The sequence below is a fragment of the Erythranthe guttata genome, chromosome 13 (genome assembly GCF_056151865.1).
Source record: "Erythranthe guttata isolate IM_541 chromosome 13, IM_541, whole genome shotgun sequence".
Lineage (NCBI taxonomy): Eukaryota > Viridiplantae > Streptophyta > Magnoliopsida > Lamiales > Phrymaceae > Erythranthe > Erythranthe guttata.
The window spans coordinates 19261559-19288978 of NC_142545.1; the positions used below are offsets into that span (position 1 = coordinate 19261559).

Consider the following 27420-nt stretch of genomic DNA (forward strand, 5'->3'; position numbering starts at 1 on the left):
CCAATGTTTTTATTATCACAATATAGGATGGATTGGATTGAAAAATATTTTTTTTTGGGAGAAATTGGTTACTGCTCTCTCAAAATTATTTTTTAGGGTAAATTCCACTTTACCCCTTCGTACTCTTAATTTCGTCGATTTACCCCATTGTACTTGTACAATTTCCCAATACAACCCTCTTCGTCAACTTTTTTTCGATTTTGACTCCGACGCCATTTGGTCAAGAGTCAAAATATTGACGTAAATATTGAATTTTTTCGATTTTGACTCTCGATATTAGAAAAGAGAAAGTTTCACACATTCATATATTTTTTTCTTTGCACTGGGTGGAATCGATCAATTTTTGGATCTTGATTTTTACTAAGTTAGGGGTTCAATTTGGGGATATCTTGGAAGGGGAAGTGGTGGGAGAAGAAGAAATGACAATATTGACGGAGGAGAAACGACGCGTTATAGGCAGTGGCAATTTTGTAATTTACAGAGTTGACCAAATGGCGTTAGAGTCAAAATTGACAAAAATTGAAGGAAAGGGCTGTATTGGGAAATTATACAAGTACAAGGGGGTAAATTGATAAAATTGAGAGTACGAGGGGGTAAAGTGACTCTCAAGCAGAGTACGAGGGGTAAAGTGGAATTTACCCTATTTTTTATAACCAATGTGACACATGATTTTATTTTATTTGCTAAAAGTCATCTGGGTTCTTTAATGGAGCCTAATATGAGATAAAGCTACATAAATACCCTTTTGGTATTAAAGGCGATATTAAACAAATTTACTTACTGCATGTATTTACCTAGAAAACAGTCTCTCGCTTTAACAAAATCCGTTTTGTTTTGTTTTGTTATGTACTTCATTGCTGGGTATCGCTCAATGCATTGCTAATTTTGTGTGCTTTTGGTTCGATTTGGCCGTTTGTAGTGGGATGATTGAAACTCACGGTACGATTCGTGTAAGTAATTCAAATTTTCTTTAAATGAAATACCTAGTGAACTGTTAGCGAAATATGAAATGTGACTTGTCCCTATTTGAAAAGAAATTACAATATATAAATGTATAGCAAATCGCCCCATATTTTTTTTAAAGTGTGTCAATTTTGATTAAAAAAAATCGTTTATTTATTTTTATGTAAATATATAAAATAATAAATAGTAATCAAAGAAAAAAAACAACTAATTTTGAAAAATTAAAGAGAAGACCCTAATTTCAGAAAAAGGAGGGCCGGGCTCGAAAATCGACCGTTGGGTATCGTAACACTTGGAGCGCAATTGAATTCGGGCTCCATCTCCGACACGTCATCATCTCCTACCTATGTATTGTGATTCGCAATGGAGATTCAAAATTTGAAAATTCAAAAATGGCAGAAAACACAGAAACAAAAGCAGAAAGGAAAAAAAAAAAACAGGGAAAGCTGCTGCGACACAGTACCGCCTTTTACTCTTTAATAATAACTAGTTTCTGAAATTAACAACAGAGAACAGAAACATCGTTGAACAGAAACCAACAGTAGCCCACTATTAACTTCTTTCATTAACCTAATTAATAATTAAGGATTTTTTAATCTCATTTACTCACTGCAATAAATATCGAAAGCCCCCATCCTTTTTTGGCTTCATAAATTTCATTTGAATCTATCTTAGGGCTACCCTTGTCGGGAAACAGAACCCATTTTCTTTTTTCTATTTTATAATAAAAAAGATCAATTTTTTTTTAAAAAAAATTCCTGTTTCTTGTCTCTTCTGGGTTTTTCTTAGGGTTTTGATTCTGATTGGTGATTCAGTATGAGAGAACAAAACCCATCGGAGAATAGAGGGAAAACCTCAAAATTTGCTGATCAAAACCAGGTTCCGAAGATGAAATCTTCTTGGGGTTCTAACATTGTGAAGGGATTCTCAGCTGCTGACAAGAAAACCAAAACCAGAGTGCTGCAGACCACAGCTCACAGCAAGAAGCTGCTCCCCCTCAACAACTCCGATACCGCAAACCAGAAGAATCAGCTAGCGGTTTCGAATTCAAGAATCAAACGATCCCTCATTAGTGATCTCTCGTGCTCAATAAACGCCACGCAAGTGCATCCACAATCAGTTCAGAGCCAAAGCAAGGCGAAGCCTTTAGGCTCTTCCGAAGATTTATTTCTCGAAATCGACCATTTGAGGAACTTGCTGCAAGAATCCAAGGATAGGGAGCTGAATTTGCAGGCGGAGTTGTTGGAGAACAAGAAAAAACCCGAGGTATCGGAGCTCGAAAGGCAGCTTGAATTGAAGAAGAGTGAAATCGATGGCCTTACGAAGAAAGTGGGATTGCTCGAAATCGAAAAGGCTAACCTTTCGGGACAAATTGTGTCGTTGGCTTCTGTAATGGGGAAGCAAGATGAGGTAGTTGTAACCGAAAACCACGATCATTTTAGTAGTGTGGAGATGGAGGTTGTCGAATTGAGGCGCCTTAACAAAGAGCTGCAGCTTCAAAAAAGAAATCTTTCTAGCAGAATTTCTACCTTGGAATCCCAGTTAGCCGCCATTGCCAAAGTTTCGGAGGTATTACATCACTTCAGTTATTCTTGTAATTATTTTCAATTTGTTCAATCTTGGTTTGATTGAGTTATTTATGGTTCTGTTGACATTGTTCATGTGCAGAGTGAGGTTGTAGAGAAGATTAAAACAGAGGCTTCTTTGCTAAGGCATACGAATGAAGATCTATGCAAACAAGTGGAAGGTCTTCAGATGAGCCGAATGAACGAAGTTGAAGAGCTAGCATACCTGAAATGGGTTAATTCGTGTTTACGAGATGAGTTACGCAGCTGCTCTGCCATGAATTCTGATAAGCAATCGAGCCTGGATTCCGTTGACGAAAGAAGGGAATCTATTTGCCTTTCACCTTTTCCCACCGATGACGAAGATTCCAATGATGATACCGCCACAAAGAGGCTGTATCTAATCAAGAAGTTGAAAAAATGGCCTATCACCGATGAAGACCTGCAACAAATAAAATACACAGACCATTTCGACAATAATCCTAATTGGGTTGACCCACAGGGCTTGGGAAGAAGGCATTCTATTAGTGCAATAAGTTTTTCACCCGAAGATCAGATATTTAACAATAAACGGCAATCAGACAGTTTTATATGTTCGAAAGAAGCAGAGAAGAGGGCTGAAGTTTTAGTTTCTCATAAATACGACTTGGAAGTGAGCAATAGATCCCATGTTTATACCGATTTTCAGGAAGTTTGTAAAATGACAGCTTCGCTCGATGTTGAGAAACGGGCTTTGAGAATCCCTACACCTCCTCCTAGGCCTTCATGCGCTGGCTTAACTGAACCAAAAGAAGAAACTTTATCGCCAACTCATCCATCCCCACCCCCGCCCCCGCCACCACCCCCTCCTCCGAAATTAATGGCTAGGAGCATAGCTGGAATGGTGCAACGAGCTCCACAAGTTGTTGAGTTTTACCATTCACTCATGAAACGGGAGTCTAGAAAAGAGTGCTTAAATTCAGCTACTACAGATGTAGCATCTGATGTAGCAAATGTTCGTAGTAGCATGATCGGTGAAATTGAGAACCGGTCGTCTCATTTGCTTGCGGTTAGTTCTTTGCTTCCGCATATGATCATCCTTTTTTTCCGGTGGAATTGTATATGTTGTGTTTTAGATTCTTTTTTCAAATCCGTAAATTAATTCTCTGTGAACAGATAAAGGCGGACATTGAGACTCAAGGAGAATTTGTGAACTCCCTTATACAAGAGGTCAACAACGCAGTCTACAAAAACATTGAAGACGTGGTTGCATTTGTAAAGTGGCTTGATGATGAACTCTGCTTTCTCGTAAGTTTCTCGACAGTTTTTTTCGTGCACTAAAATCTCCTGCAGATTTTGACAGTTAAAATCTTCTTTTGTCTGATTTGTCGTATAGGTGGACGAAAGAGCAGTTCTGAAACACTTCGAGTGGCCGGAAAAGAAAGCGGACACATTAAGAGAGGCGGCATTTGGGTACCGAGATCTAAAGAAACTCGAGCAGGAAGTTTTGAACTACAAGGATGATCCTCGTCTGCAATGCGACATTACATTAAAGAAAATGGCAGCTTTATCCGAGAGGTAAGAAGACCTCATACCTGCATGAAAATCGAACACTTTAAGACTTCTCTATGATTCCCGAATAGTTGGTTCGAACTGTTGACATAATGATTCCATAAAACAGGATGGAGCATTCCGTGCATAATATCCTGCGAACGAGAGATTCATTAATGAGGAACTGCAAAGAATTCCATATTCCGACGGAGTGGATGCTAGACATGGGAATACTAAGCAAGGTTTGGTTGTTGATTGTTATATATATGGAATTTCACTATCTTTACGAAGAACAATACGTAACCGTCTCTTTTATCGATTTCAGATAAAATTCGGGTCTGTGAAACTGGCCAAGATGTACATGAAGAGAGTGGCAATGGAACTCCAGTCCAAGGGAACGTCGGATAAAGATTCTTCCTTGGATTATATGTTACTCCAGGGAGTAAGATTTGCTTTCAGAATTCATCAGGTTCGTTTAATTGTCATAGAATTGTCTCGTAAATTCATATGCAAGCAAATAGTGATATTAAATTATGTTTGGAAATTACGTGCAGTTTGCTGGAGGATTCGATGCAGAAACGATGCATGCGTTTGAGGAGCTTCGAGATCTTGCTGTTGTTCTCAACAAAACCAGAGACTGAAAAACAAGAAACCATATATATTGTTATATTTGTGTTCTATATAGTCTTGGCTTACCACCTCAGTAAGCAATTAATATTTATTTTAAAGGACCTATAGTTTGCAATATTAGAGTGGGAGAAATAACATTTAAACAAGTGAGTTTTGCTGAAAATGGATTAAAATTTTGGTTTTAAGCACCATCTTGTTTTACCCAGAACAATTAACCCCCACCTATTTACTGCAAAAAAAAAAAAAAAAAAAAAAAATTCAAAAAAAAAAATAATAATAATTGAAATTTGTCCAATTAAATGCAAAAAGCCATGATTTATAACAGAAATTATAAAATTTAATCAACCGAAAATATATTATAATGCTAAAATAAAGTGATCATAACCTTCATCCTGGAGCTCAACAAGAAGATTATTCAACACTGCATAAATATGAGAAGAAAGTGGGTGACTTTTATCTGCAGCTGCGAAAACATGGGAGGAATTATCAACTTCGATCCAGCTATAACCTGTTAATTTCTTCACTCCTCTTTCCTTCATCATACCACGAATCTGATTCACCCTCGTCCACGTACCAGAATCAGCATGCAAGTTCGACAGCAAAACATAATAACCAGAATTCAGCGGGTCTAAACGAAATAAATGCTCCGATGCCACCTCAGCAAGCTCAACATTGCCATGAATCCTACAAGAACCCAATAATGTACCCCAAATGCCAGCATCTGGAGTAAACGGCATCTTTTCAATCACTCGGAACGCTTCTTCTAAACGACCAGCTCGCCCGAACATATCAATCAAGCAAGCATAGTGCTCCATCCTAGCAGAAAATCCATAATCTTGGATCATGGAATTGAAGTAGCTCTTTCCTTCTTCAACTCGACCAGCGTGGCCACATGCTGACATCACCGCGAGAAAAGTGACACCATCGGGCCGAAACCCCTCGTCTTCCATAGCACGGAATAACTCCACGCATGTGTTCAGTTCACCGTGGTTTCCGTAAGCAGCAATAATGCTATTCCAAGAAACCTCGTTTCTCGACTCCATATTGTCGAAAACTCGGCTTGCCAAATCCAAGTAGCCGCATTTAGCATATGTGTCTATTAGGGCACTCGTGGCGAAAAGATCAAAGTTGAACCCACGTCTTATCATTAGACTATGTATCTCTTTCCCACGATTAAGATCGGATAAATTAGCACATGCGGAAAGAGCAGCTGAGATGCTGACACAGTCATATTTGGCTCCTTCGAGTCCCATACGAAGGAATAGATCCATGGCCACCTCTGGTTTGCCATTCTGGCTGCAGTTTGTGATCATCGAATTCCAACAAACGGAATCTCGTTCAGACATCCGTAGAAAAACTTCATGACCAAGATCTAACCTTCCACATTTAGCATACATGTCGCTTATTGCACTTCCGACATAACACCTACCTTCAAACCCCTTTTTAACTATGTTACCATGCAACTCCTTACCCAGTTTTAGTGCAGCCAAGGCTGCACAAGCTGGTAAAACGCTTGCAAAAGTTACAGCATTGGGCCTCAATTTATTACCAATCAACCCTCGGAAAATTTCCAGAGCGTCAACATTCATTCCATTGAGCACAAGCCCTGATATCATAGCAGTGCAAATCACGATGTCTACAGCGGAGCTCTGTCTAAAGACTTTGCAAGCCATTTCCACATCGTTGCACTTGAAATACACGTCGATAAGAGCATTCTTCAAGAATAAATCAAATAACACACCGTGCCGAACAATATAACAGTGGATTTCCTTTCCTTGATCAAGACACCCCAGCTCAGAAACTAACGGGAGCAAACTTGCAAAAGTTACCGAGTCTGGTTTTATTTCCGAAAATATCATCTTCCGGAACAAATCCAAAGCTTCGTTCATATAGCCGTTCTGAACGTACCCTCCTATCATTGCATTCCATGTGATGAGATCAGCTTTTTGCGTGACAAAATCAAACAGCATTCGAGCATCAAACAGGGAACGGCACTTTGTGTACATAGCAACCAGTGTGTTGGCCACCGTAGGGTCCGTCTCTAAGCCACACTTGACAACTAAACCGTGAACCTGGTTGCCAAGACCCACCATCGATTTGGAGCCGCACAAACAAAGAACCGACGTGTATGTGACATAATTGGGCTTAACTTCACCTTTTCTCATTTCCACAAACAATTCAAACACATTATGCGCTAAAGACTCGCATCTCAAATATCCGTTAAGAATCACATTCCACATCACAATATCTCTCTGAGGCAACTTATCAAACAAGTTTCGTGCATCGTCTAAACAATCATTCTCGGCGTAGAATTTGACTAGAGCACTACCCACATACACATCTAACTCAAATCCGAACTCGTTAATCATTCCGTGTATGTGTTTTACTAAATCAACAGCACGGAGACCACCGCATGCCTTGATTAAGTAAGGAAAAGTATACTTATCAGGATTAGTACCGAAACTTAGCATCTTGAAGTAGAACATAATCGCGTAATCATAATAACCCGTCATAGTAAACCCTCTGATCATCCAATTCCAAGGCGCGGCGTAGCACAATTGAAGCTGACAAAACAATTTCTTGGCGTCGAGATAATTGTTACACAGGATGTACATACCCAAAATCCTTGTGCCCAAAATACCCATGTTGTGGAGCCCATTAACTGTAATCTGGGCGTGTATCTGCTGGGTTTGTTGAAGAACTGGAGGAGAGAGAAAAGAGGCTTTTTGGTGTTGTAGAAGTGGTGCGAGGTGGGACGCCAAAACCTCCTCGGTGTAAGGAAAATGAGACGATTGTGCTGAGTGGAAAAAATGGTTATTTGAGAATTTTTCTCGAGAGAAAATTGTTGAAAGCCTCTTATACATTTAAATTACAAACTGTAGAGCAATCTATCTATTATTACAAACAGTCGTTCTGAGTTCTGACAATCATTTTCCCGCTGAGAGAGGTTTCATTCGTATGATCGTCTATTGCCTTCCCTCGTCTGAGTAAAATTGTTTTGTTTTTTTAGCCGTTTATATTTGGTAAATATTATTTTAACCCCTCTACTCTGATTTAGGTTGAAATGATACTCAATGAGAGTAGAGGGGGTTAACTGGAATTTAACCCTTTTTCTTTTTTAACTGAAAATTATAGTTTTCACCCCTCAAGTTTACACCTGTTTCATATTTGGCCCCTCATATTCATAAAAAGACATATTTGGTCCCTCATGTTTTAATAATTTAACTCTTTTGGTCATTTCCGTCAATTTTTAACGTTGGTCCGTTTGTTAAAGCAATGATGAGCACACACTTGATTCTGTTAGTAGTAACAAAAAATTGACGGGAAGGTTTATTAAAAATGTTGATTTTTTTAAATATGAGGGATCAACTGTGTTTTTTATGAACATCGGGAACAAATGTGAAATCAGTGTAAACTTAAGGAATCAAACTTGTATTTTTCCCGCAAAACAATATTACAAGCTGAAAAGCACCATAGAAAATTCTTACTAACAAGTTGGAAGCAATAAGAAGACACTATATTTATAGTTCTTTTTGTTCGTCGAAGGCATTAACTATACACTTAAAACTTGGTGTCGAAAAACGGAATATTAACCGAAAAAAAAAAGAAGAGGAAAACTTGCACTATAACTATAAGGAGAGGAAAATCGAAAGACCTGTTCAACCCTGCCTATATATATTTTGTGCCTGCCATGACAAGTCACTTTTGTATGTCTATAAAAGGGCCATAAAAAGGCCAAAAGAAAAGTGAAAATCTATATCTTATATATCTTCGAGTTACGCACAGCTCCTCAAATGCTCGTCGAATTCCAACATCTGTAAAAGCCCGCCCTATAAGGTAGGGTTCCAAGTTGGAAGGCACGCATTCGTGATTCTTGAAGTAATGCAGGCAGCATATTCCTGTGCTTTATACATGTACAAACTCCACTTCATTCATCAACAGACCTCGATAAGGATCAGACTCTACCTCGATTCTGGGAAATGTGATCTTACTCTCCTTGCTGGAAGAAAGTATAATCTGAGGTGGATTCATTTTTCATGACCTGCATGTCAATATTATTTTGTCGACTTCTGTAAGAGCAAATGTAACCAATAGAATCTAGCTACTACAAAGCTCAACAAAAGAAAAGCAAACCTCATTTGCGCGTGAAGATCCAGTAGGAAGAGCAGGAACAAGAGAACTCCAAAGAACAGGGTCCACTAACGGGTCAATAGTATTGTAGCTGGTAGCAGGCAGAAGTGGAGCCAATGGGTACACATTCCTATGAATCGGTAATCCTCCACTTATCGCATATGCAACACCACCACCATCATGGCATAATTTCTCAACTGTCTTCCCCATCTCAATTTTGTCAATATTGTTTTTATTTTCGTTCTCGTCATTCTCTTCCTTCCCTTTATTTTTCGAGATTTTCTCCTGAAGACTTTTGTATGCTGCCGACTTCGACAAAACGCTCATAGCTGAAATCTTCTTGTGCTTCATTCTTTCTGGAGGCACGCCCAGGCGTGGCATTTCATAGGGTTCGGTTTGTTTGGTTGAACATTCCAGAGCTTTAAGTTCACTGTCGACGTCGTCAGGAAACCCCAGATTTGTTTCGTCTAATGCTTTTGATCGAGAATCAGTCTGGCTAGATTTATTTGTCCCCCACCACTTGATATAATTTGACAAATCAATCTTCCTCTCGGCACTGTAACCACCTGCGTATTCACTCCCTGTGGCCGTGTCATCACCTGCACCTTTAACATTAGCAAAATAGGTCGGTATATGATTCACCAAAAAAATAGAAAATAAAATGTCAAAGGCAGTTATTCAGATACAATTCGAAGCCATTCTCACCGTATAGTGCACTGCTGATGTAGTCAGTTCCAGGCAAACGACCAACTTGTGAATCCCATCGACTACTTCAAAAAACGTAAATATTATCGAGCAAAATAAGCCAAAATTCAGTTTTACAATCAATAGTCATAAAAATAGATAACATAATACGCCTCTCAAGGTAATGGAAGCTTAGAGACTGACAATGGAAGATGACAGATAAATTCAGATTTTGTGTAGTGTTGACGTATGCTTAACATGTAAAAGTACCTGGAAAGAGGTCGATATTTGGAGACACCCCTTGAGAAACCACTACTCTTCCTGCAGAAGAAGCGGTTCTTAAGAACCAAGATTATTTGCTTAATGACACCATTAACAAAATTATACACGCTAACCTCCTGAGTGATGCTAGATAATCCTCTCTCGAGACATTTTGCATTTCCTCAAGGTCCCTTGTATAATCTGTTACCTGCACCAACCCCACAGTTCAGAAATTAAACTAAAATGCAACAGCTAGAAAATAAGCGTCCTAAAAGTTAATTTATTAAAACAAATCAAAACACTTAAAATAGGCTGCAGTTGATGATGAAATCAATTCATCCAACGAATCTAACTCAAAAACTACTTACTGGAAAATTAATGAGTGTTCCAGGACCCCAATACTTAAGTGCAGCCAGATCATAGGCTCTTGCTGCAGCTTCCTCTTCATCATATGCACCTAAAAGGCCAATTTGGACGGAGAAGATCAATACAGTCGTAAGTAGTTTTCTCCATATGTGCGTACTCAAACACATAAAATGATCAAATTACTAACCCAAGTAAACTGTCCAAAGCAACCACGCACGAATGTTCGATTCCCCAGCAATAAAGATAGGAGAAAAAAGAAACAACAGATTTATAAGATCCTTTGTTTGCAAATCGAAACTTTCAATTAGCACTAATAACAGAATACTGAATACCGTGTCCGTGCCCAAAAGAAAGTATAATATAAATGTATCTTCACCTTGCTTTCCCTTCTTATTTTGGTTTTGATTCCAGGTACTTTTGTCCCAAAGATGTGCTTCATAACGACCGGTCCATCGATGCCTACTCTTGTGGGAACAAAGCACGATAAAAAAAAGCTAATTATTTCGGAAAAGCAAAATTCAAAATAAATTGAAGAAGAATCCGCTTTCGACTTTCGAGCAACGCAGGTGATCAGTAGTGCCTCGCGCTTCAAAAACTGTACTTTGATCTACCGACTACCATTATCAACTCTAGCTAAATTTTCACTAATCTACTATAACAATAAGCAACTCTAGTGATTGAAAGCAAAAAAAAAAAAAAGTTACTTAGCAATAAAGGAAACCGCACACCACGTGTTTGATGGTTGAAACATTGAAGTACCTCGTGACGCCTCGATAGATGGAGCTACGTTTGCCGGCGGTGCAAGGGGGCATTTTGCTGATTCTCTCTTTCGCCGTGCATCCTCTCTCCTTCTTCGCTTTCTTCAAACCTCTGTAGAGTAACATCTGATCAGTTTCCACCGGTGGAGGCGGCGGCAGCGGCGCCGCCGCCGCCGCTTCCGAGCTCTCCCCGCCGCCGAATTCTTCGGGCTTCGCGTCACGAATCGCGGAAGAAGAAGCCATAACAGCAATTCTTCTGTATTACCCTTAGAACAGAGAAGAAAATTGGAACTCAATCGTTAGAGAGAGCGAGGGCTGAGAATACTTCGAGTGTTTGATTTTAATTTTATTTTAATTTTCACCGAATTGTGAAATCTACAGAGGGAGGAGGAGGAGGAGGATGTAAGATGACGGAAATGTCCTCGAGGAATCTGCTACTTTGTTGGTATTGAAAAGGTCGAGGGAGGGTTTTTTTGAGACTTCATATGTTGCAACGGCTACGAAGGGTAATTTACTGTTTTCGAATCGTCGGACCATCTCACATAGTCAAAAACACCTGCCACCTGGCATGCTGGTCTACCCAAATTCTATTATGATTATGTTTCTGAAAAGTATTCAGGCCCAACTGTATAAAGCCCAATTATTTTTTCTCAATTTAGGGGTCCATTACATAATTCTGGGTCCGCCCAAAACAATTATTAGAATTACTACACAGTATTTATAATTTTATTTATCATTATTTATTTTTCTACATAAGCTAGTCCTATAGTACTATTGGTTTCTAGTCTTATACCGGCAATTTAGCCGGGCCTACCACCGAAGCCCGTGGATTTGAGTCGATTCTTGATTAATTGTGAACAAGATCGAATTTGAGCCTTTTTATTAAACTCAATTAAATTATGGATCAAGTTTGAGTTTATTATGGACTAGCCCGAATAAGTTAATAATTAATACACACAAATAGATCGAAACAAGTCAACACCTAGTAGTAATTAATCCATAAATTTAATCAAAATCAAACTTAAAAATATAAAAGTTGCCTAACCTAGAAGATACTAACTTTTTCTTCATTAATATAAAATCTAGTATATGCAAAAGTTTACGGTATCTTGCAAAAGTCACATTTAGGGTTTCTCATATATGTCGTTAATAGAAATAATCTTAATTTATCATTGTTTTTTACTTTCAATGAGTATTCTTAATTTATCCTAGTATAAGTTTTATTCGAACATGTTCGGCTATAGAGTTGTGAAATATCAAATATGTGATGTAAGCCTGAAACCCAAAAAAATGCGTGAAACGAGTTTGAATCTATAGAGGAGTTTAAACCATGTAAAAATATGCAATATTGATAGATTAAACTTAAAAGTACTAACAGTACCAAATGATGTCCCAGAAGGAACAAAAGAAAAGGTCCATTAAAATGATATCATTGCTCATCACAAGAAAAAAAGAAAAAAAAAAGCCAGATATCACTATCTGCCACTAATAAAACGTGATGGAGAGAGAGAGAAAAAACAATGTGATTTTTTAATATCACCAACTTGGCACAAATAAAGCAATTATTATTATTAATCACAATTATTATAAATAAATAAATAAATTAATTTTAATAATGTAAACTGAAAGCAAAGCATGAATCCATTTCACGTGCAGATGCCTGAGTCCCAGACAGAACGTGGCCGCCAGCACGACGCCGCGAATCCTGGTGGGATCCATTTGCCAGATCCCCACTTTCTCTCTCTAAATTATTGAAAAAAATATATATATATTTTTTTTTTAAATAAATAGCAAAAATTATGGAATTATATCATTAATTAATTTCTTAAGAAATAGTATAAAAATAATTAGCAGCTAAAATAGATCTAATCTCACCTAACTCCTTTACAATCACACCTGACAGATCGATACTTATTTATTCCCTAAAATGCCCTTTCCTTTACTGATTTTTTCAATAATAAATGAATGTTCGTTTTTCACGCCCCTTAGATAAATAGTAGCAACGCTCATCTGCTGTCACTCCACAGTCAACACTCTCTCTCCCCCTCTCACTCAGGTACACACACTCTCTCTCTCTCTAGCTCTCTCTCTCTATCCATCTCTATCAAAAAATTTCTTCTATATTTTTGTGGATAATTTTTCTGCGTTCTGGATGAAGTCGAATATGATTTGATGTTGTAGATCTGGTGACAGTTTGGTTATGTAGATTTGATTTGATGTAAACAAATCTGCTTGTGGTTCGTTACACTTCATATTTGTAGATCTACGCTTTAATTTTGCAAACGAAGTTTAACCAGTTAATTATTTGTGTTGGTGAAGTTTAGCCATTAGTTTATGTTCTGCAGTAGATCTATCTGTAGAACTGTTTTGGATTACATTATATGAATATAATTTTGGTTTTGCTGATGCTTATGTTGTGAATTGGATAGTGATGCATGCATGAAGATTTTTGTTACACTTTTATTGGTTATATTTTTTACCATTTTGATATGAAGCGTTGAATTGTGAGTTGTGACACTAGATCAGATCTGTGTCAATCAGGTTGCTGGCAAATGTTGGTGGCATTTTCTCAATCTTAATTTTTTTATTTGTCTTCCCTTTTTCTTATCCGAGTTAATTTATAAAATGTTTTTTTTAATTATTTGAGAAGATGTTCTTAATATGTCAAAATAGTTTTACTCTCACCTTAGGAGTTCAAACTTGCATGACATTGTTGAGAATTGAGACCATTGTGCCATGGAACAAATTTTGTTGACCATTTGCTTATTTTGGAATTGGTTAAAGTGTATTGAATTTTCATGTTAGGAAAATAAGGGTTTTTTTTGTCCCAATGTAACATTGTTATCTAACTGTTTCTTGCATTTTTTTTTTATTTCAATGGGTGCAGGTCTCTTCATTTACCACGATGTCGGACCTTGAGGCCCCCCTACGCCCCAAGAGGAAGAAGATTTGGGTGGACTACTTTGTACAGTTCCGATGGATAATTGTTATCTTTGTCGTTCTTCCCATCTCATTCACACTCTACTTCCTCACATACCTTGGTGATGTGTGGTCTGAGTGCAAATCATTCGAGAAGCGTCAAAAGGAACACGATGAAAACGTCAAGAAAGTTCTGAAACGTCTCAAAGACAGGAACCCGAAGAAAGATGGTTTGGTCTGTACTGCTAGGAAGCCGTGGATTGCTGTTGGAATGCGTAATGTTGACTACAAGCGCGCTCGACACTTTGAGGTTGACCTCTCTGCGTTCAGAAACATTCTGGACATTGACAAGGACAGAATGATTGCCAGGGTGGAGCCTTTGGTCAATATGGGTCAAATATCCAGAGCTACTGTTCCGATGAATCTGTCCCTTGCAGTTGTTGCCGAGCTCGATGATCTCACTGTGGGTGGTCTGATCAATGGCTACGGTATTGAAGGAAGCTCCCATATTTACGGCCTGTTTTCAGACACTGTTGTGGCTTATGAAATTGTCCTGGCTGATGGTCGGTTGGTTAGAGCTACAAAGGACAACGAATACTCTGACCTATTCTATGCCATTCCCTGGTCACAAGGCACACTGGGACTCCTCGTTGCAGCTGAGATTAAGCTCATACCTGTAAAGGAATACATGAAGCTGACATATACACCTGTGGTGGGTAATCTGCAGGAGCTTGCACAGGGATACATTGACTCCTTCGCACCAAAGGATGGGGATCAGGATAACCCTGACAAGGTTCCGGACTTTGTCGAGACTATGATTTACAATCCCACAGATGCTGTTTGCATGACTGGCAAATACGCTTCCAAAGAAGAAGCCAAAAAGAAGGGCAACAAAATCAACAGTGTCGGCTGGTGGTTCAAGCCTTGGTTTTACCAGCATGCACAGACGGCGTTGAAGAAGGGTGAGTTCGTCGAGTATATCCCCACGAGAGACTATTACCACAGGCATACGAGGTGCTTGTACTGGGAAGGGAAGCTCATTCTTCCATTTGCCGACCAATGGTGGTTCAGATATACCCTCGGCTGGCTGATGCCGCCAAAGGTTTCTCTTCTGAAAGCAACTCAAGGTGAAGCCATCAGGAACTATTACCATGAGATGCATGTCATTCAGGACATGCTTGTTCCTCTCTACAAAGTCGGAGATGCTCTCGAATTCGTCCACAAGGAAATGGAGGTATATATATGTATATTACATTACGATTCTTTATTCCATTTTCCTCTCAGTTTCGAGTGTACTAACAATTGAATATATAGGTCTACCCGCTATGGCTCTGCCCACACAGGATGTACAAACTCCCGGTGAAAACCATGGTTTATCCTGAACCGGGATTTGAGCTACAGCGCAGGCAAGGGGACACTCACTATGCACAGATGTATACTGATGTCGGAGTGTACTATGCACCTGGACCTGTATTGAGGGGCGAGCAATTTGATGGTGCTGAAGCTGTTCACCGATTGGAGGATTGGTTGATCGAGAACCATGGTTTCCAGCCACAGTATGCAGTGTCGGAGCTGAACGAGAAGAACTTCTGGAGAATGTTCGATGCAGGGCTTTACGAGCAGTGCAGAAGGAAGTATGGAGCTGTGGGCACGTTCATGAGCGTGTACTACAAGTCGAAGAAAGGCAGGAAGACCGAGAAGGAGGTTCAGGAAGCTGAGCAGGCTATTCTCGATACTCCAGATGTCGAAGAATGTTGATGAGTGTTTGTGTTACGATTTTCGGCGGGGCCCACCGGGTAGATTAATTTGGCTGTTTTTTTTTTTTTTTCATGTGCTGGTGTTTTCGTATTTCCTTTCCTTCTCTTGTTTTAGAACCTGTTGACTGTGTAGTTGGATCAGTGACTTCACTATTTCTCCCAACGAATGTATTCTATGTTTCCTTTGTGACTTGTGTTAGACTTTCACCTTGTAATTTGAATTTCCATGCTGCATTCTTGCTGCTATTGAGGTTTGAACTTGGATTTTCTCTAGGTATTAATTACTAAGTTTGTTTAGCATGGTACTAAATAAATAAAAAACTTGGATGAAGGAATATTCTCTTTTTACAATAGTGTATATATGAAATAGTAATTAGAATTAACACACTCTACAAACCCTCATCGGCTTGTGCATATGTCAGATATGAATCTTGATAAAAGTAATTAAAATAAAGTTAATGACTACTCCATACAAATACGGCGCTGGAGCAAAAGTATTTAATTAACATAGATTTTGCTATCAAATCAATAAATTGTTTCGTGACTAATAATTTATTTCTTTCATTTATTAGTTTGGTTGAACTAATAAAAAATTTCCCCTATATCCAACAACATTATTAAGTTATAGTACAGTTTATTAGGCTTAACAGCTTTCCCAAATTAGTTGTACGTTAGAAAATATGAACGTTGGAAAATTGAACGTTAAGCTTATTACCGTTAGAAAAATACAGACAGCTAGGCAGCAGATCCTTCTTATTATATTTTCATATTAAATCGCAGCGCTTCTCTCTCTCTCACACACACACGCAAACAAACACAGAGGAAGAACACGTACGCAGAAGATCGAGTGCACGTTTATCTTGAAGAGGGCGGCGGATCGAGACGATGGGTATGGTAATAGTGCTATCTTTGCCGTTTATTCTCTTCTCATTACTTCTCGGATTCGGTTGTTATCTGTTCGGAAGAGCCAAGGGAAGGAGGGAAGTATACGCTAATGCTCAGGTTTTCAGCGCCCCAGCTCCGCCTCCGGGGGCCCAAAGTACCGCTTGCCAACCGCCTCATGAACCCCACTTCAAGGCCACCAATTTTGCCAATGTCTAGTTCTTTTTTTTGTATCTATTTCTTCCAATTGGAAGTCTACTATGTATGTATTGTACGCATGAAAAATGTATTTAATTTAGCTCTGAATAGATGAATTTTTTTTTTCCTTCCAATTAGAGTTTTTCATGCTTCATTCTTGTAATTTTTTTGCTATAAAAATTGTCATTAAATAAACATACAACAAATATTGATTCATCCTCTTTTTGCTTAATCATTTTCGAGAGTACATTAATTCATTACCAAGAATGTGGCTAAAAGAAACCACTAACAATGATAAGTATAGAAGCTGCGATTTACTCAACTTGAACAGGATCCAGTCACCAAAAAGAACCGAATCCATCATCAACCTATATGAATGAACCCATCCATTGCATCTTTAACAAAAGTTGTTAACTTCGTCCAGTCCGGTTTATTTCAAACTAAACTTAATACAAACTGGATCCATGTTGATCGAACCGAATCCAATCGGATCCATGGAACTGGATATCCAAATCGCCGACTCTATTTATTAGATTAGGATCGGTTGGGACTTGGGCCATCATATATTGGGCCTCCTTTTGTTCTGATTTGTTTTTCTTTGTCAATTTTCTGTGGGCCCAATAAATTGGGCCTCACAAAATACTCATTTTTTTTTTCAATTTCAAGGGCCATCTCTCAATTTGAAACAAGGCTGAGTCCATATTTAATTTATCAGTCAAATAATCACAAGTAAGGTGGTAAGATTAAAAATCTAATTTACAAACTATTTAAACACCTAATTAAAACCCAACAATAAAATCTGCACATCTGTCTTCTCTAAAATTACAGCGCATGCAAAACTGTGATTTTCTGTCTTAAAAATTGGATATTTTGATATTTAGTGAAAGTCAAATCCCATTGCCTAATAAAAAGGAAAAAAGAGAAAAAAATAGGGATTTTCACTCCCTTAATTAAATTAATATAATTAAGGAGGATAAGTATTCCCATTAACCCCAAAAAGAAACACATTGCTTTACAGACTGTTTCATAGCTTTCTTCTCCCCCACCCCCTCTGTGTGTCTGTATCTATATATATATATATATAGAGAGAGAGAGAGACGATTCCTCGTACAATAAATACTTTTTTATATGAACGTTAATCAATAAACCATCATTCTCTCCTTTCAGAAAACCCTAATCTCTATTCAGATATTTTTCAGTCTAGACGTGTATGATGTCGGGGACGTGGAGCAAGTTGAAGAAATCGCTGTCGCTAAAATCCTCCGGCGCGTCTGCGTCGTCCTCCCAGCTTCCGCCGCGTGATCCGATTCAATCGGATTCTCGATCGGCGGTGCCTCGTTCCCCTTCCTCCTCCACCACCTCATCGGCCTCCTTGTCTTCCCGCTTGTCCCGCACGCTCAGCTCCGGCGGACGTTTTTCCCAGGTTTGATTCGTTTCGTTACTATTTTTATGCGTGCCTTTCCGATGAATCGATTTTTTTTTTTTCATTTTCTGTTGCGGTTTTCCGGCGAGATAACTGATTTATACGAGTGTTCCCCCTTTTACCGGGAAGTGACGCCATAGTCTGTGTGGAAAGTGCATTGCCAATTGACCAGCATGTGTATTCAATTGACAAAAATACCCTTGGAACTATTCCAACTTGCTGCTTTTATTTGATTTTGTCACGAGGGCAATTTTGGAATTTATTTTTTGTGCAATGCTTGCACGATTCCTATTATTCCAATAAAATAATGGCATTTAGCGCAAGGAGATTTAATTGATTTGATTGTTGTGGATTTAAATTATCTAATTGCTTCGTAGATTACTGCACCATTATTTATACTTTGACTTATTATTTGGTCAAATCAAAAGCCGAATAGGTCAATGCATTTTTCACCATGCCCTTTTGTGTAAGGGATAGGAACAAATTAAACATGCTTTATCTCTGTGTCTATACTTTTAGCTGGCAATTAATGGAGAAATTTCTTCGTGTAGTTAATATTGCAACATCAAAAGAAGTGACTGCATGAACTAGGAACACATAATTCCGAGCTGTGATTTATCGACTGACGACGGTTTATCGACAGATTGTTGCGAACTTTAACTTGTGTACTTTTTAATCTGTTTCTTGAACTGTGTCCCGTGCCGAAATGTATTCCTTCAAAGTCGGAAATTTTGTCGTTCGTCGTTTCTTTAAGTATCATTGTATCGTGACATCGAATCAATAGTAACTTATTTGACATGCAAACCTTAAACTGTTTCAAATTATGTTGTTGCAGAAGATTTGTGCCATTTGCCTCAAGAATGTTCGAAGTGGGCAGGGACAAGCCATCTTCACTGCCGAGTGCTCACATACTTTCCATTTCAGCTGCATTGCCAAGAGTGTCAACCATGGCAACCACCTCTGCCCCATTTGCCGCTCCAAATGGAAGGAGATCCCTTTCCAACTGCCAGCTCTCAGTTCCCACGACCACGACAACGACCCCATTCATTGGACTCGAGTCCCCCTCATTCCGGCCCCACTTAATCCGCCTCCCTCCGATCCCTTTTGCTACTCCGACGATGAGTCAATTGATTCCCCCGTAGATTCAACGTTGCCTGCTTCATCTGCTCCCTCAGTTAACGTTTCCATTAAGGCCTTGCCAGAATTTCCCGCCGTTGCTGCTGCAGATTCCGTTTCTGACTTTGCTGTTCTAGTTGGTTTACGTGCACCAACTGTCAATGGTCAACAAGTTGACCGTGCGCCTATTGACCTTGTCACGATTCTTGATGTCAGTGGCAGTATGAACGGCTCGAAGCTATTCCTTCTCAAGCGTGCTGTCTGTTTCGTCATCGAAAATTTGGGCCCCGCTGACAGGCTGTCAGTTGTCGCTTTCTCCACGTCAGCAAACAGAGTATTCCCTTTACGTAAAATGACCGAACAAGGGCGTGAAGAAGCTACAGCTGCTGTTAACTCACTCCTTGCATCTGGTGGTACTAATATTGCGGAGGGGATTAGAAATGGGAAAAGGGTTCTCGAAGAGAGGCGTCGGAAAAATCCGGTGACTAGCATTATTCTGTTATCTGATGGGAAAGATACGTACAACCGCGAGAGTGTATACCGTGTTTCCTCAAGCCCCGCACTTGCATGGGATCATAACTCGAATGCAAGTACCAACCGGCCTCGTGTTTTCCCAATCCATACATTTGGATTTGGTGGGGACCACGACTCTGCTGTGATGCACCACATATCCGATGCATCGGGTGGAACCTTTTCCTTCATCGAATCAGTTGAAGCTGTGCAAGATTCGTTTGCTAGGTGTATTGGTGGTCTCCTCAGTGTTGTTGCACGTGACCTTCGCCTCACTATTACAACATCAACTGTTTCGAAAATTGGTTCGATTTCTTCTGGGAGATACGAAAATGAAATCTCTGACCAAGGATTCCGAGGCGTGATAAATGTAGGAGACTTGTATGCTGACGAGGACAAAGATTTTCTTGTCCACCTCTCGGTTCCTACATGGCCGATCGCCGACGAAACAACAAGAACACCACTTGTGGATATTGCATGTTCGTACAAAGACACTGCATCGGAAAATGTGGTGGAGTTGGAAATGGTGAGAGTTGAGATAAAACGGCCTAGAATCGTGTCTCAAGCGGATTCAACTGCCAGCCTGGAGGTGGACCGACAGAGGAACCGTTTGTGGATTGTCGAAGGAATTGCAAAGGCGAAAGAGATGGCCGAATCAGGGAATCTTGAAGGGGCGAAGGCATTGCTGACGGAGCGAAGATCGGCTCTTGTTTCCTCTGCATCGGCCCAAGCTGGTGACGGCCTGTGCAGCTGGCTTGAAGCCGAGCTGGTGGAGATCGGAGAGAGAATGGCGAGCGTTGAGATGTACGAGAGGAGTGGGCGTGCGTACATGCTGTCGGGGCTGAGCTCGCATTCTTGGCAGAGGGCCACCACTAGGGGTGACTCCTCCACCAATTCTCAGCCAATAATGAATGGTGGTGGAGCATCGGCTGTTGGCTATAATACACCATCCATGGTGACCATGGTTACTAGATCACAAGATCTCAGTGCTTGTTATCAGAGAGACCAACAACGTGGGAGGAAGGTTTACCCTAATCTGTGATTGCTTTTTTTCAACTTGTTCTCATATGACTGTACTAGATTTTGCAACTGAATTTAGTACTCTGGATTTGTTGGTTGTTTTTTCTTTTTTTTTTGGGATTATTCTTTTGAGATTATCATTTAATATATAGATTGATTCTTTAATAGATTGATTAGTTCTTGCTTGTCAATTTGTGTTGCTGTCTATGTATTTGCAAAAACTAAAATCAAACATTTAAAAAACATGTTTTTATATTTAACAAATAATTAATTAATGATATGTTTTCCTCAAAAAAAAAAATAAATAAATAAATAAATAAATAAAAAATATGTCACCCCAATGATCCAGTCGGGCCCAATTTTTAGTCACTGGGCTTTTAATATCCAAATTCCCCAATTTCTGGCCCAATTATACACAAACGTCTTCCGCTTTAGTCAAAACGGTGTCGTTCCGAACTGAAAAAAAATGCAATCTTGCAACCTTAGTAACCCCGGCCCACGACAGATTCCAGACGCCGATCTGAGGATGGCCGAGTTTTTGATCGGCGGGCTGTACCGTTGATTCGTGACAAACAAGTTTTCTTACCCTCCATAAGGTCTCTTCTGCTTCTAATTCTACGAGTTTTGATTCGTAAAGCTGTAATTTTGTCGATGGCTGTAAAACCCAAGTCTCGCACAATTCTCGAACCCCTCGGGGAATCCGCCGTTGATTGCAGCAACTCTTCGATCAAATCAGTCGCACTCGCTACACTTCCCGACGGCCAAACGCTAATTTACATCGCCACTGTCTCCGGCGTGCTGTTACTGTACTCCCTCCGGATATCCCAAATCGACCCTCTCGAAATCGCCTTCATCAGACGCCTCTCTCTCCCCGGAGCAGGTACCAGCAATAGCAGTTCATTGAATTACATCCAACCTCTTGTCCACATCGATAAGGTTATCGTTCTTGCCGATGGATTCTTGTATTTGCTTGACTCCCGTTTACTCGAACCTGCTAAAAGGATTAGCCTCTTCAAAGGCGTCACTGCGTTTTCTCGTAAATTTCGAAGCATAAAATCCGGTCCTCATACTAACGGGGGAAGCCAAGCAAATTATGTGTATAGCAATGGCGGTAGCATTGATAGCAGCAATTTATTTGCCATTGGGATCGGGAAAAAGTTGGTATTAGCAGAGTTGATTTTAAGTGGGTCGTTGGTAATCTTGAAGGAGATTCAAGGGGTTCTCGATGGGATGATTACGGCTTTATTGTGGGTTGATAATTCTATATTTGTTGGTACCAAGGTTGGGTATTATTTGTATAACTGCATAAATGGGCAATGCGGGCTTATCTTTTCACTACCGGATTCTTCTGGCATGCCACGACTGAAATTATTGGTTAAGGAGTCGAACGTGTTGTTAATGGTTGATAATGTGGGTATTATCGTAGATATAGAGGGGCAGCCAGTGGGAGGGAGCTTGGTGTTCAAAGAGACTCCAGATTCATTTAGGGAAATAGGAAGTTATGTGGTGGCTACAAGAAATTCAGCAGTGGAATTGTACCACAAGAAAATTGGGTGCTGTGTTCAAAGGTTCGTGGTTGGGAATGGGGGCGGTGGCCCCTGTTTGCTGGCAGATGAGGAGAATGAGAGTGGGAATCTTGTTGCTGTCGCAACGAGTTTGAAGGTAACCCTTCATGTCATTTGTAGTGTAAATTGTAGATGTAAAACGATGATTAGTAACATGTACTTTATGTTTTTGATAAACTTGTTTTTTTTCAATGTTTTGGAAGTTTCAACTATTGATGGAAAATATTACTATACAGACATATTATGTGCTTTGTATTTAGCTTGTCATGTCAGCTAAAATGCAGTTGAGTTGCGATGGCATGCTTATTGAAGCACGCGAAGCAGAATTATTTGAAAAACATACAAACACAAATCTGCAATTATGTTTCAGTTTTCATTTAAACTGAAGCGTCCAAATTAATTATGCATGTGACCTGCACGTATAAGATTAAGTACTTGGCATGTTGTGCATGTTAATAACTTAAATAGAAAATAGGACTGATGGGAAAAGGTTGGGAAAGGGTGAATATAAATTTCATCAAACTTATGAACAGAATACTCGAGACAATTTTTGTTATAAGCCGCATCAATTTTAAAGAGAATAGCAATTTAAATCATGAAAATGATCACTTTTTTTTTTAATGCTAATTTTGTCATCATGAAGTCTCTAATACTTGCAAATTGAAGCTTATTTGCTATGGGAAAGTTTCTGAAGAAACACAAATCAAGGATATGCTCAGGAAAAAGAGCTTCAAGGAGGCCATGTCCTTGGTTAAAGAGCTTGAGAATGAAGGTGAAATTACAAAGGAGATGCTCTCTTTTGTCCATGCGCAAGTGGGATTCCTCTTGCTCTTTGACTTGCATTTCAAGGAAGCAGTAGATCACTTCTTGCTTTCAGAAAACATGCAGCCTTCTGAACTTTTTCCATTCATTATGCGAGACCCAAATCGCTGGACCCTTCTGGTATGTGCTAAGTTATTCTGTGCTTTAAGTTTAGGTAGCTTAAACTGGTTTTACTTGTCACTTGGTAATTCATACAAGAAATTGTGTCATATGGGCCATTTTTAACAGATATCTTCTGAGGTTTCTGTTTTGTGTTCCATGTACTATGAGTTGTTTTTCTCAATACTATGTGTGCCACATGTAGTTCGCGATGACTTTCCAAGTACTTATTTGTGGGTTTCATTAGATACTCTGTATCCTAATAACTTAAGGTTAGTTATTGCAATAATAGGGGACTATCGTAATTTATAGGGTCTTTCAGGAACATATAACCATTAGATCAGAAGAAATTACATGAAAAGCTATCTGATTGTGGCATCTGGTATTTAATATTTGTGTTTACCCGTAAAATCAGGTGGGAGTTTTATGTAATGCAGTACTTGAATCGAGTTATCTATCCCTTCTTCTTACCCGCCTTGATTCTGTGTGTACTAATGTATATTGAATTGTTTGAATATTACAGGTTCCGAGGAACCGATATTGGGGTTTGCATCCTCCTCCTACACTTCTTGAAAATGTTATAGATGATGGCTTGACTGCTATTCAAAGAGCTGTTTTCCTTAAGAAGGCAGGTGTAGAGTCTGCTGTTGATGCTGAGTTTCTTCTAAATCCACCTAGTAGAGCTGATCTATTAGAGTCTGCCATAAAAAACATGATAAGGTGTTTCTGATTTGATGTCATAATATTCATTTTTTTTTCTGTTCTGGAAAAGTGGGCCTCGTTTTGTTTATTCGGTATAAAGTGTTTCCAGTTCACTATCTTAGTCGGGTTGTATGATCTACCTTTCCAATTCTGGCCAATTTTCCTTGTCTAACTTCTAATAACTTTCTACAGGTACTTGCAAGCTTGTCGTGTAAGAGATCTGGCAGTTTCAGTGAGAGAGGGAGTTGACACCCTTTTGATGTACCTGTATAGGGCTCTCAATTGTGTTGAAGACATGGAAAGACTTGCATCTTCTGAGAATAGCTGTGTAGTGGTATGGATTACTTTTCATTTCTTCCCCATTTGGCTGAAGAACCCGTTATGGATTGTTTATCGTTTTTTTGTATGTCCACTATGAGGAAAATATACAATTGAATTCCTGAGTTGCAATTGTGTTATTCAGTTAGTTGGATTTTTGTTCGTTTAGTTACAACATAGTTTATAATTCCCACCCATGTGGAGGATTCATATAGAACATATGAGTGTTAATAATGGCATTATTTGTAGTCAAGGTGAAATAATTGAGCCACTTAAACAATGACCATGGGAATTCAATGGGCAGTGCAGGAGGAGCTAGAAGCACTACTCACCGACTCTGGGCATTTACGCACACTTGCTTTCTTGTATGCTGGTAAGGGGATGAGTGCAAAGGCTCTTTCTACTTGGCGCATATTGGCAAGAGATTATTCATCAATCAGCAATCACCAAGATCAATATGTGGAAACTGATTTACAAGATCCTTCTAGAAAAATTACCTTCAGCCCTGAAACTGCTGCTATAGAGGCGTCTAAGATTCTAGAGGAGTCCTCAGACCAAGATTTGGTACTCCAACACCATGGATGGGTTCGTAACCAATATTTTTAATTTATGTAGTTTTTGTCACAACTCAAAGAAGTCAAAGGATTGGGTCGGGTGAGTTTCAGCTTTTGTGTTTGACCGATCTGATTGCTGATGGTCCATTTTTTTTTCTTTTCTTTTATAGATTGCAGATATCAACCAGGTGATTGCTGTTCAAATTTTGATATCAGAGAAAAGAGTCAGTTTGCTATCACCAGGCAAGGCTAACAATAATTTCTTTCGTACAATATCTGTTAACATGCATTATGATGAACTAGTCTCTCCTAGTTGGTTAACTTCTGATTGTTTTATGACAGATGAAGTTATTGCTGCAATTGATCCCAAAAAAGTGGAAATTCTTCAAAGGTATAGCCTGGTAATTATTTCCTTTGTGCTTGATTATGTGTAACGATACACTTTAAGTTGTATGTTTTTTTTTTCAGATAGTACTTTCTAGGGAAGGTTGTAATTAATTAAAGATTGCTATCTTACTTGCATTTGGTCATCATGTATTCTTATGATTCTCATCACCCGAAGCCTGATTTTGCTTGTTACAGTCAGACTTTCCTCTGATTATTTATTTATTATTATTATTTTAATTATTTTGGGTGGTATAGTTGGCTGAAGATGCATTAAGAACACCTTTATTGGAACAAAACATTCTCTTGATTGTTTGAACTGCATGTCAGGCATCATTTGTATTGCTACTAATCATTCTACAACAATTACACATTATAAATACAGATATCTCCAGTGGTTGATCGAAGACCAAGACTCTGATGACTCACGGTTCCATACAGCATATGCGGTCTTGCTTGCCAAGTCAGCACTTGAAACTATTGATGTGAGCCTTTCAACTCAAGGTTCTGTGGCTGGAAGGCCAGAAAAGGAGATTAAAGTTTCTGAACATGGAGGGAGCTCGATTTTTGAAAGTCCTGTCAGAGAAAGACTTCAGATTTTCTTAGAGTCATCGGACTTATACGATGCAGAAGATGTCCTGGAAATGATCGAAGAATCGGATCTATGGCTAGAAAAGGTCCTGTAGCATCGTCTTTGTCATATTACTAGCAATTGTTTGATTCAGTATTTTCAGTTTCTCTAAAAATGCTTACTCATTAAATGGAAAGGTTTTGCCGTGTTAAAGCAACTGAAGCTAGTTTAAACTTTTAATTTTCTCTTTTCTTGTATTAGCTGATTTTGCTTGATTTTGTATTTGACAGGCTATTCTTTATCGGAGGCTTGGTCAAGAAACACTTGTGCTAAATATTTTGGCCTTGTAAGTTTACAAAAATCTAGTAATATTATAGCTTTTAAAATGGTTTAGAATTCTTGAGCGAAGGTATGATGCGGTTGGCCTTTTCTCCTTATTAGGAAATTGGTGAATTACGAAGCTGCTGAACAATATTGTGCCGAGATTGGTCGACCAGATGCATATATGCAGTCAGTCATTTTCCTCTCTCTTGCTACTTAGTGTTGGTATCAATTTCCTCATTGTTAATAGTTTTCGTTTCCGAGTGATATTATTAGGTTGCTCGAGATATATTTGAACCCGAAGGATGGCAGAGAACCCATGTTTAAAGCTGCTGTCCGTCTTCTCCACAATCACGGAGAAATGCTAGATCCCTTGCAAGTGCTAGAGGTATTAGTTTCCATTCTATTTCTTCTCGCCAATAGTATATAAAATCGTATATTGTAGTTATACGCGATTGTTCGAAACTTGGATTCCTTTTGCAGAGATTATCTCCAGACATGCCACTCCACCTGGCATCAGACACAATATTAAGGATGTTGAGGGCCCGCCATCACCACCATCGTCAAGGAAAAGTATGTTTTTTTTTATATCTACTCCTTTTAGTTTGTTAGTTTTTATTCTCTCTCTTTGATGTAACGAACATATCGATTATCTTAGTATTTGTTGTTTGTTGGTTACGACAGATAGTGCATAATATGTCGCACGCGTTAGTGATAGATGCAAGCTTGGGAAGAATGGAGGAAAGGTGTAGGAATGTGCAGATAAACGATGAAAGCACTTGTGGTTCTTGCCATGCTCGTCTTGGTACTAAACTATTTGCAATGTACCCTGACGATTCCATTGTTTGTTACAAGGTCCGTCTCTTTTCATTGTTTCACACACACACACACACACACACAGAGGATCTCTCGACTGGTGCAGATTATTACTGATTGATGGATGACGTTCCTTGCAGTGTTACCGGCGTCAAGGTGAGTCCACTTCTGTGAGCGGGCGTGATTTCAAGAAAGATAGTTTAGTCAAGCCTGGTTGGCTCGTTACGCGATTATGACAATCTGGAAGACCCGTCCAGCGAATTTGATTCGGAATCTTTCAAGGATGATGATGTTGCATCTGTATAGTGTCTCCCGGCTTAGTTACATTACGGTTTCGCCCTTGTTGATTGAAATTTTGAACATGAGAAAACTATAAGAACATTTTTAGTTCTTACTGCAGATGTACATACATAGGGTTTTAACTTGTCAAATTTGTAACATGATTTTGATTTTTACCAAGAATTTAATTTTTTTTTTTAAAAGTTGGCTGATTTATTAATTACTATTATATTAATTAAGATAATGTTTTTTACAATAATAAAAAAGAAATGTGTA

The 27420-nt window shown here is 39.0% G+C and overlaps 7 protein-coding genes across 16 annotated transcripts; 5 read left to right on the top strand and 2 right to left on the bottom strand.

Annotated features, from left to right (window-relative positions):
• The first annotated feature begins 1309 nt into the window (after window positions 1-1309).
• Window positions 1310-4870, top strand: LOC105948784 (protein CHUP1, chloroplastic). The gene is made up of 7 exons (XM_012972010.2): window positions 1310-2532; window positions 2632-3576; window positions 3684-3815; window positions 3904-4085; window positions 4189-4300; window positions 4384-4527; window positions 4613-4870. Exons 1-7 carry the CDS (start codon window positions 1780-1782, stop codon window positions 4697-4699), a joined length of 2355 nt encoding a protein of 784 aa, XP_012827464.2. The 5' UTR covers window positions 1310-1779; the 3' UTR covers window positions 4700-4870.
• A 174-nt stretch (window positions 4871-5044) lies between these two features.
• On the bottom strand, window positions 5045-7552 carry LOC105948783 (Tetratricopeptide repeat (TPR)-like superfamily protein). Its single transcript, XM_012972009.2, has one exon. The coding sequence runs from the start codon at window positions 7550-7552 to the stop codon at window positions 5045-5047; it is 2508 nt and encodes an 835-aa protein (XP_012827463.2).
• A 631-nt stretch (window positions 7553-8183) lies between these two features.
• On the bottom strand, window positions 8184-11342 carry LOC105948786 (Integrase-type DNA-binding superfamily protein). 8 transcript variants are annotated; one of them, XM_088811805.1, is made up of 9 exons: window positions 10890-11232; window positions 10507-10589; window positions 10318-10326; window positions 10133-10221; window positions 9899-9972; window positions 9774-9824; window positions 9525-9586; window positions 8823-9418; window positions 8184-8730 (listed from the first exon to the last, which is right to left on the bottom strand). In XM_088811805.1, the coding sequence occupies exons 1-9, from the start codon at window positions 11129-11131 to the stop codon at window positions 8677-8679; spliced, it is 1260 nt and encodes a 419-aa protein (XP_088667931.1). In that variant the 5' UTR covers window positions 11132-11232; the 3' UTR covers window positions 8184-8676. The 8 variants fall into 8 exon arrangements, with proteins under 8 accessions (XP_088667931.1, XP_088667929.1, XP_012827467.2 ...); XM_088811803.1 differs by having other exon boundaries at window positions 8823-9424; XM_012972013.2 differs by having other exon boundaries at window positions 8823-9424; window positions 9525-9589.
• A 1413-nt stretch (window positions 11343-12755) lies between these two features.
• Window positions 12756-15831, top strand: DWF1 (cell elongation protein / DWARF1 / DIMINUTO (DIM)). 3 transcript variants are annotated; one of them, XM_012972041.2, is made up of 3 exons: window positions 12756-12944; window positions 13776-15041; window positions 15122-15831. In XM_012972041.2, exons 2-3 carry the CDS (start codon window positions 13794-13796, stop codon window positions 15563-15565), a joined length of 1692 nt encoding a protein of 563 aa, XP_012827495.1. In that variant the 5' UTR covers window positions 12756-12944; window positions 13776-13793; the 3' UTR covers window positions 15566-15831. The 3 variants fall into 3 exon arrangements, with proteins under 3 accessions (XP_012827495.1, XP_012827496.1, XP_088668227.1); XM_012972042.2 differs by having other exon boundaries at window positions 12943-13125; XM_088812101.1 differs by lacking the exon at window positions 12756-12944 and adding an exon at window positions 13121-13184.
• Window positions 15832-16333: 502 nt separating this feature from the next.
• On the top strand, window positions 16334-16857 carry LOC105948742 (uncharacterized). The gene has a single exon (XM_012971970.2). The coding sequence runs from the start codon at window positions 16450-16452 to the stop codon at window positions 16663-16665; it is 216 nt and encodes a 71-aa protein (XP_012827424.1). The 5' UTR covers window positions 16334-16449; the 3' UTR covers window positions 16666-16857.
• A 762-nt stretch (window positions 16858-17619) lies between these two features.
• LOC105948908 (E3 ubiquitin-protein ligase WAV3) lies at window positions 17620-20904 on the top strand. Its single transcript, XM_012972171.2, has 2 exons — window positions 17620-18067; window positions 18903-20904. The coding sequence occupies exons 1-2, from the start codon at window positions 17855-17857 to the stop codon at window positions 20733-20735; spliced, it is 2046 nt and encodes a 681-aa protein (XP_012827625.2). The 5' UTR covers window positions 17620-17854; the 3' UTR covers window positions 20736-20904.
• Window positions 20905-21155: 251 nt separating this feature from the next.
• On the top strand, window positions 21156-27329 carry LOC105948848 (Vacuolar sorting protein 39). The gene is made up of 14 exons (XM_012972092.2): window positions 21156-22375; window positions 22945-23220; window positions 23723-23919; window positions 24094-24235; window positions 24529-24804; window positions 24944-25016; window positions 25116-25164; window positions 25543-25834; window positions 26019-26074; window positions 26170-26238; window positions 26326-26437; window positions 26533-26622; window positions 26734-26904; window positions 27006-27329. The coding sequence occupies exons 1-14, from the start codon at window positions 21365-21367 to the stop codon at window positions 27099-27101; spliced, it is 2910 nt and encodes a 969-aa protein (XP_012827546.2). The 5' UTR covers window positions 21156-21364; the 3' UTR covers window positions 27102-27329.
• Window positions 27330-27420: the final 91 nt, after the last annotated feature.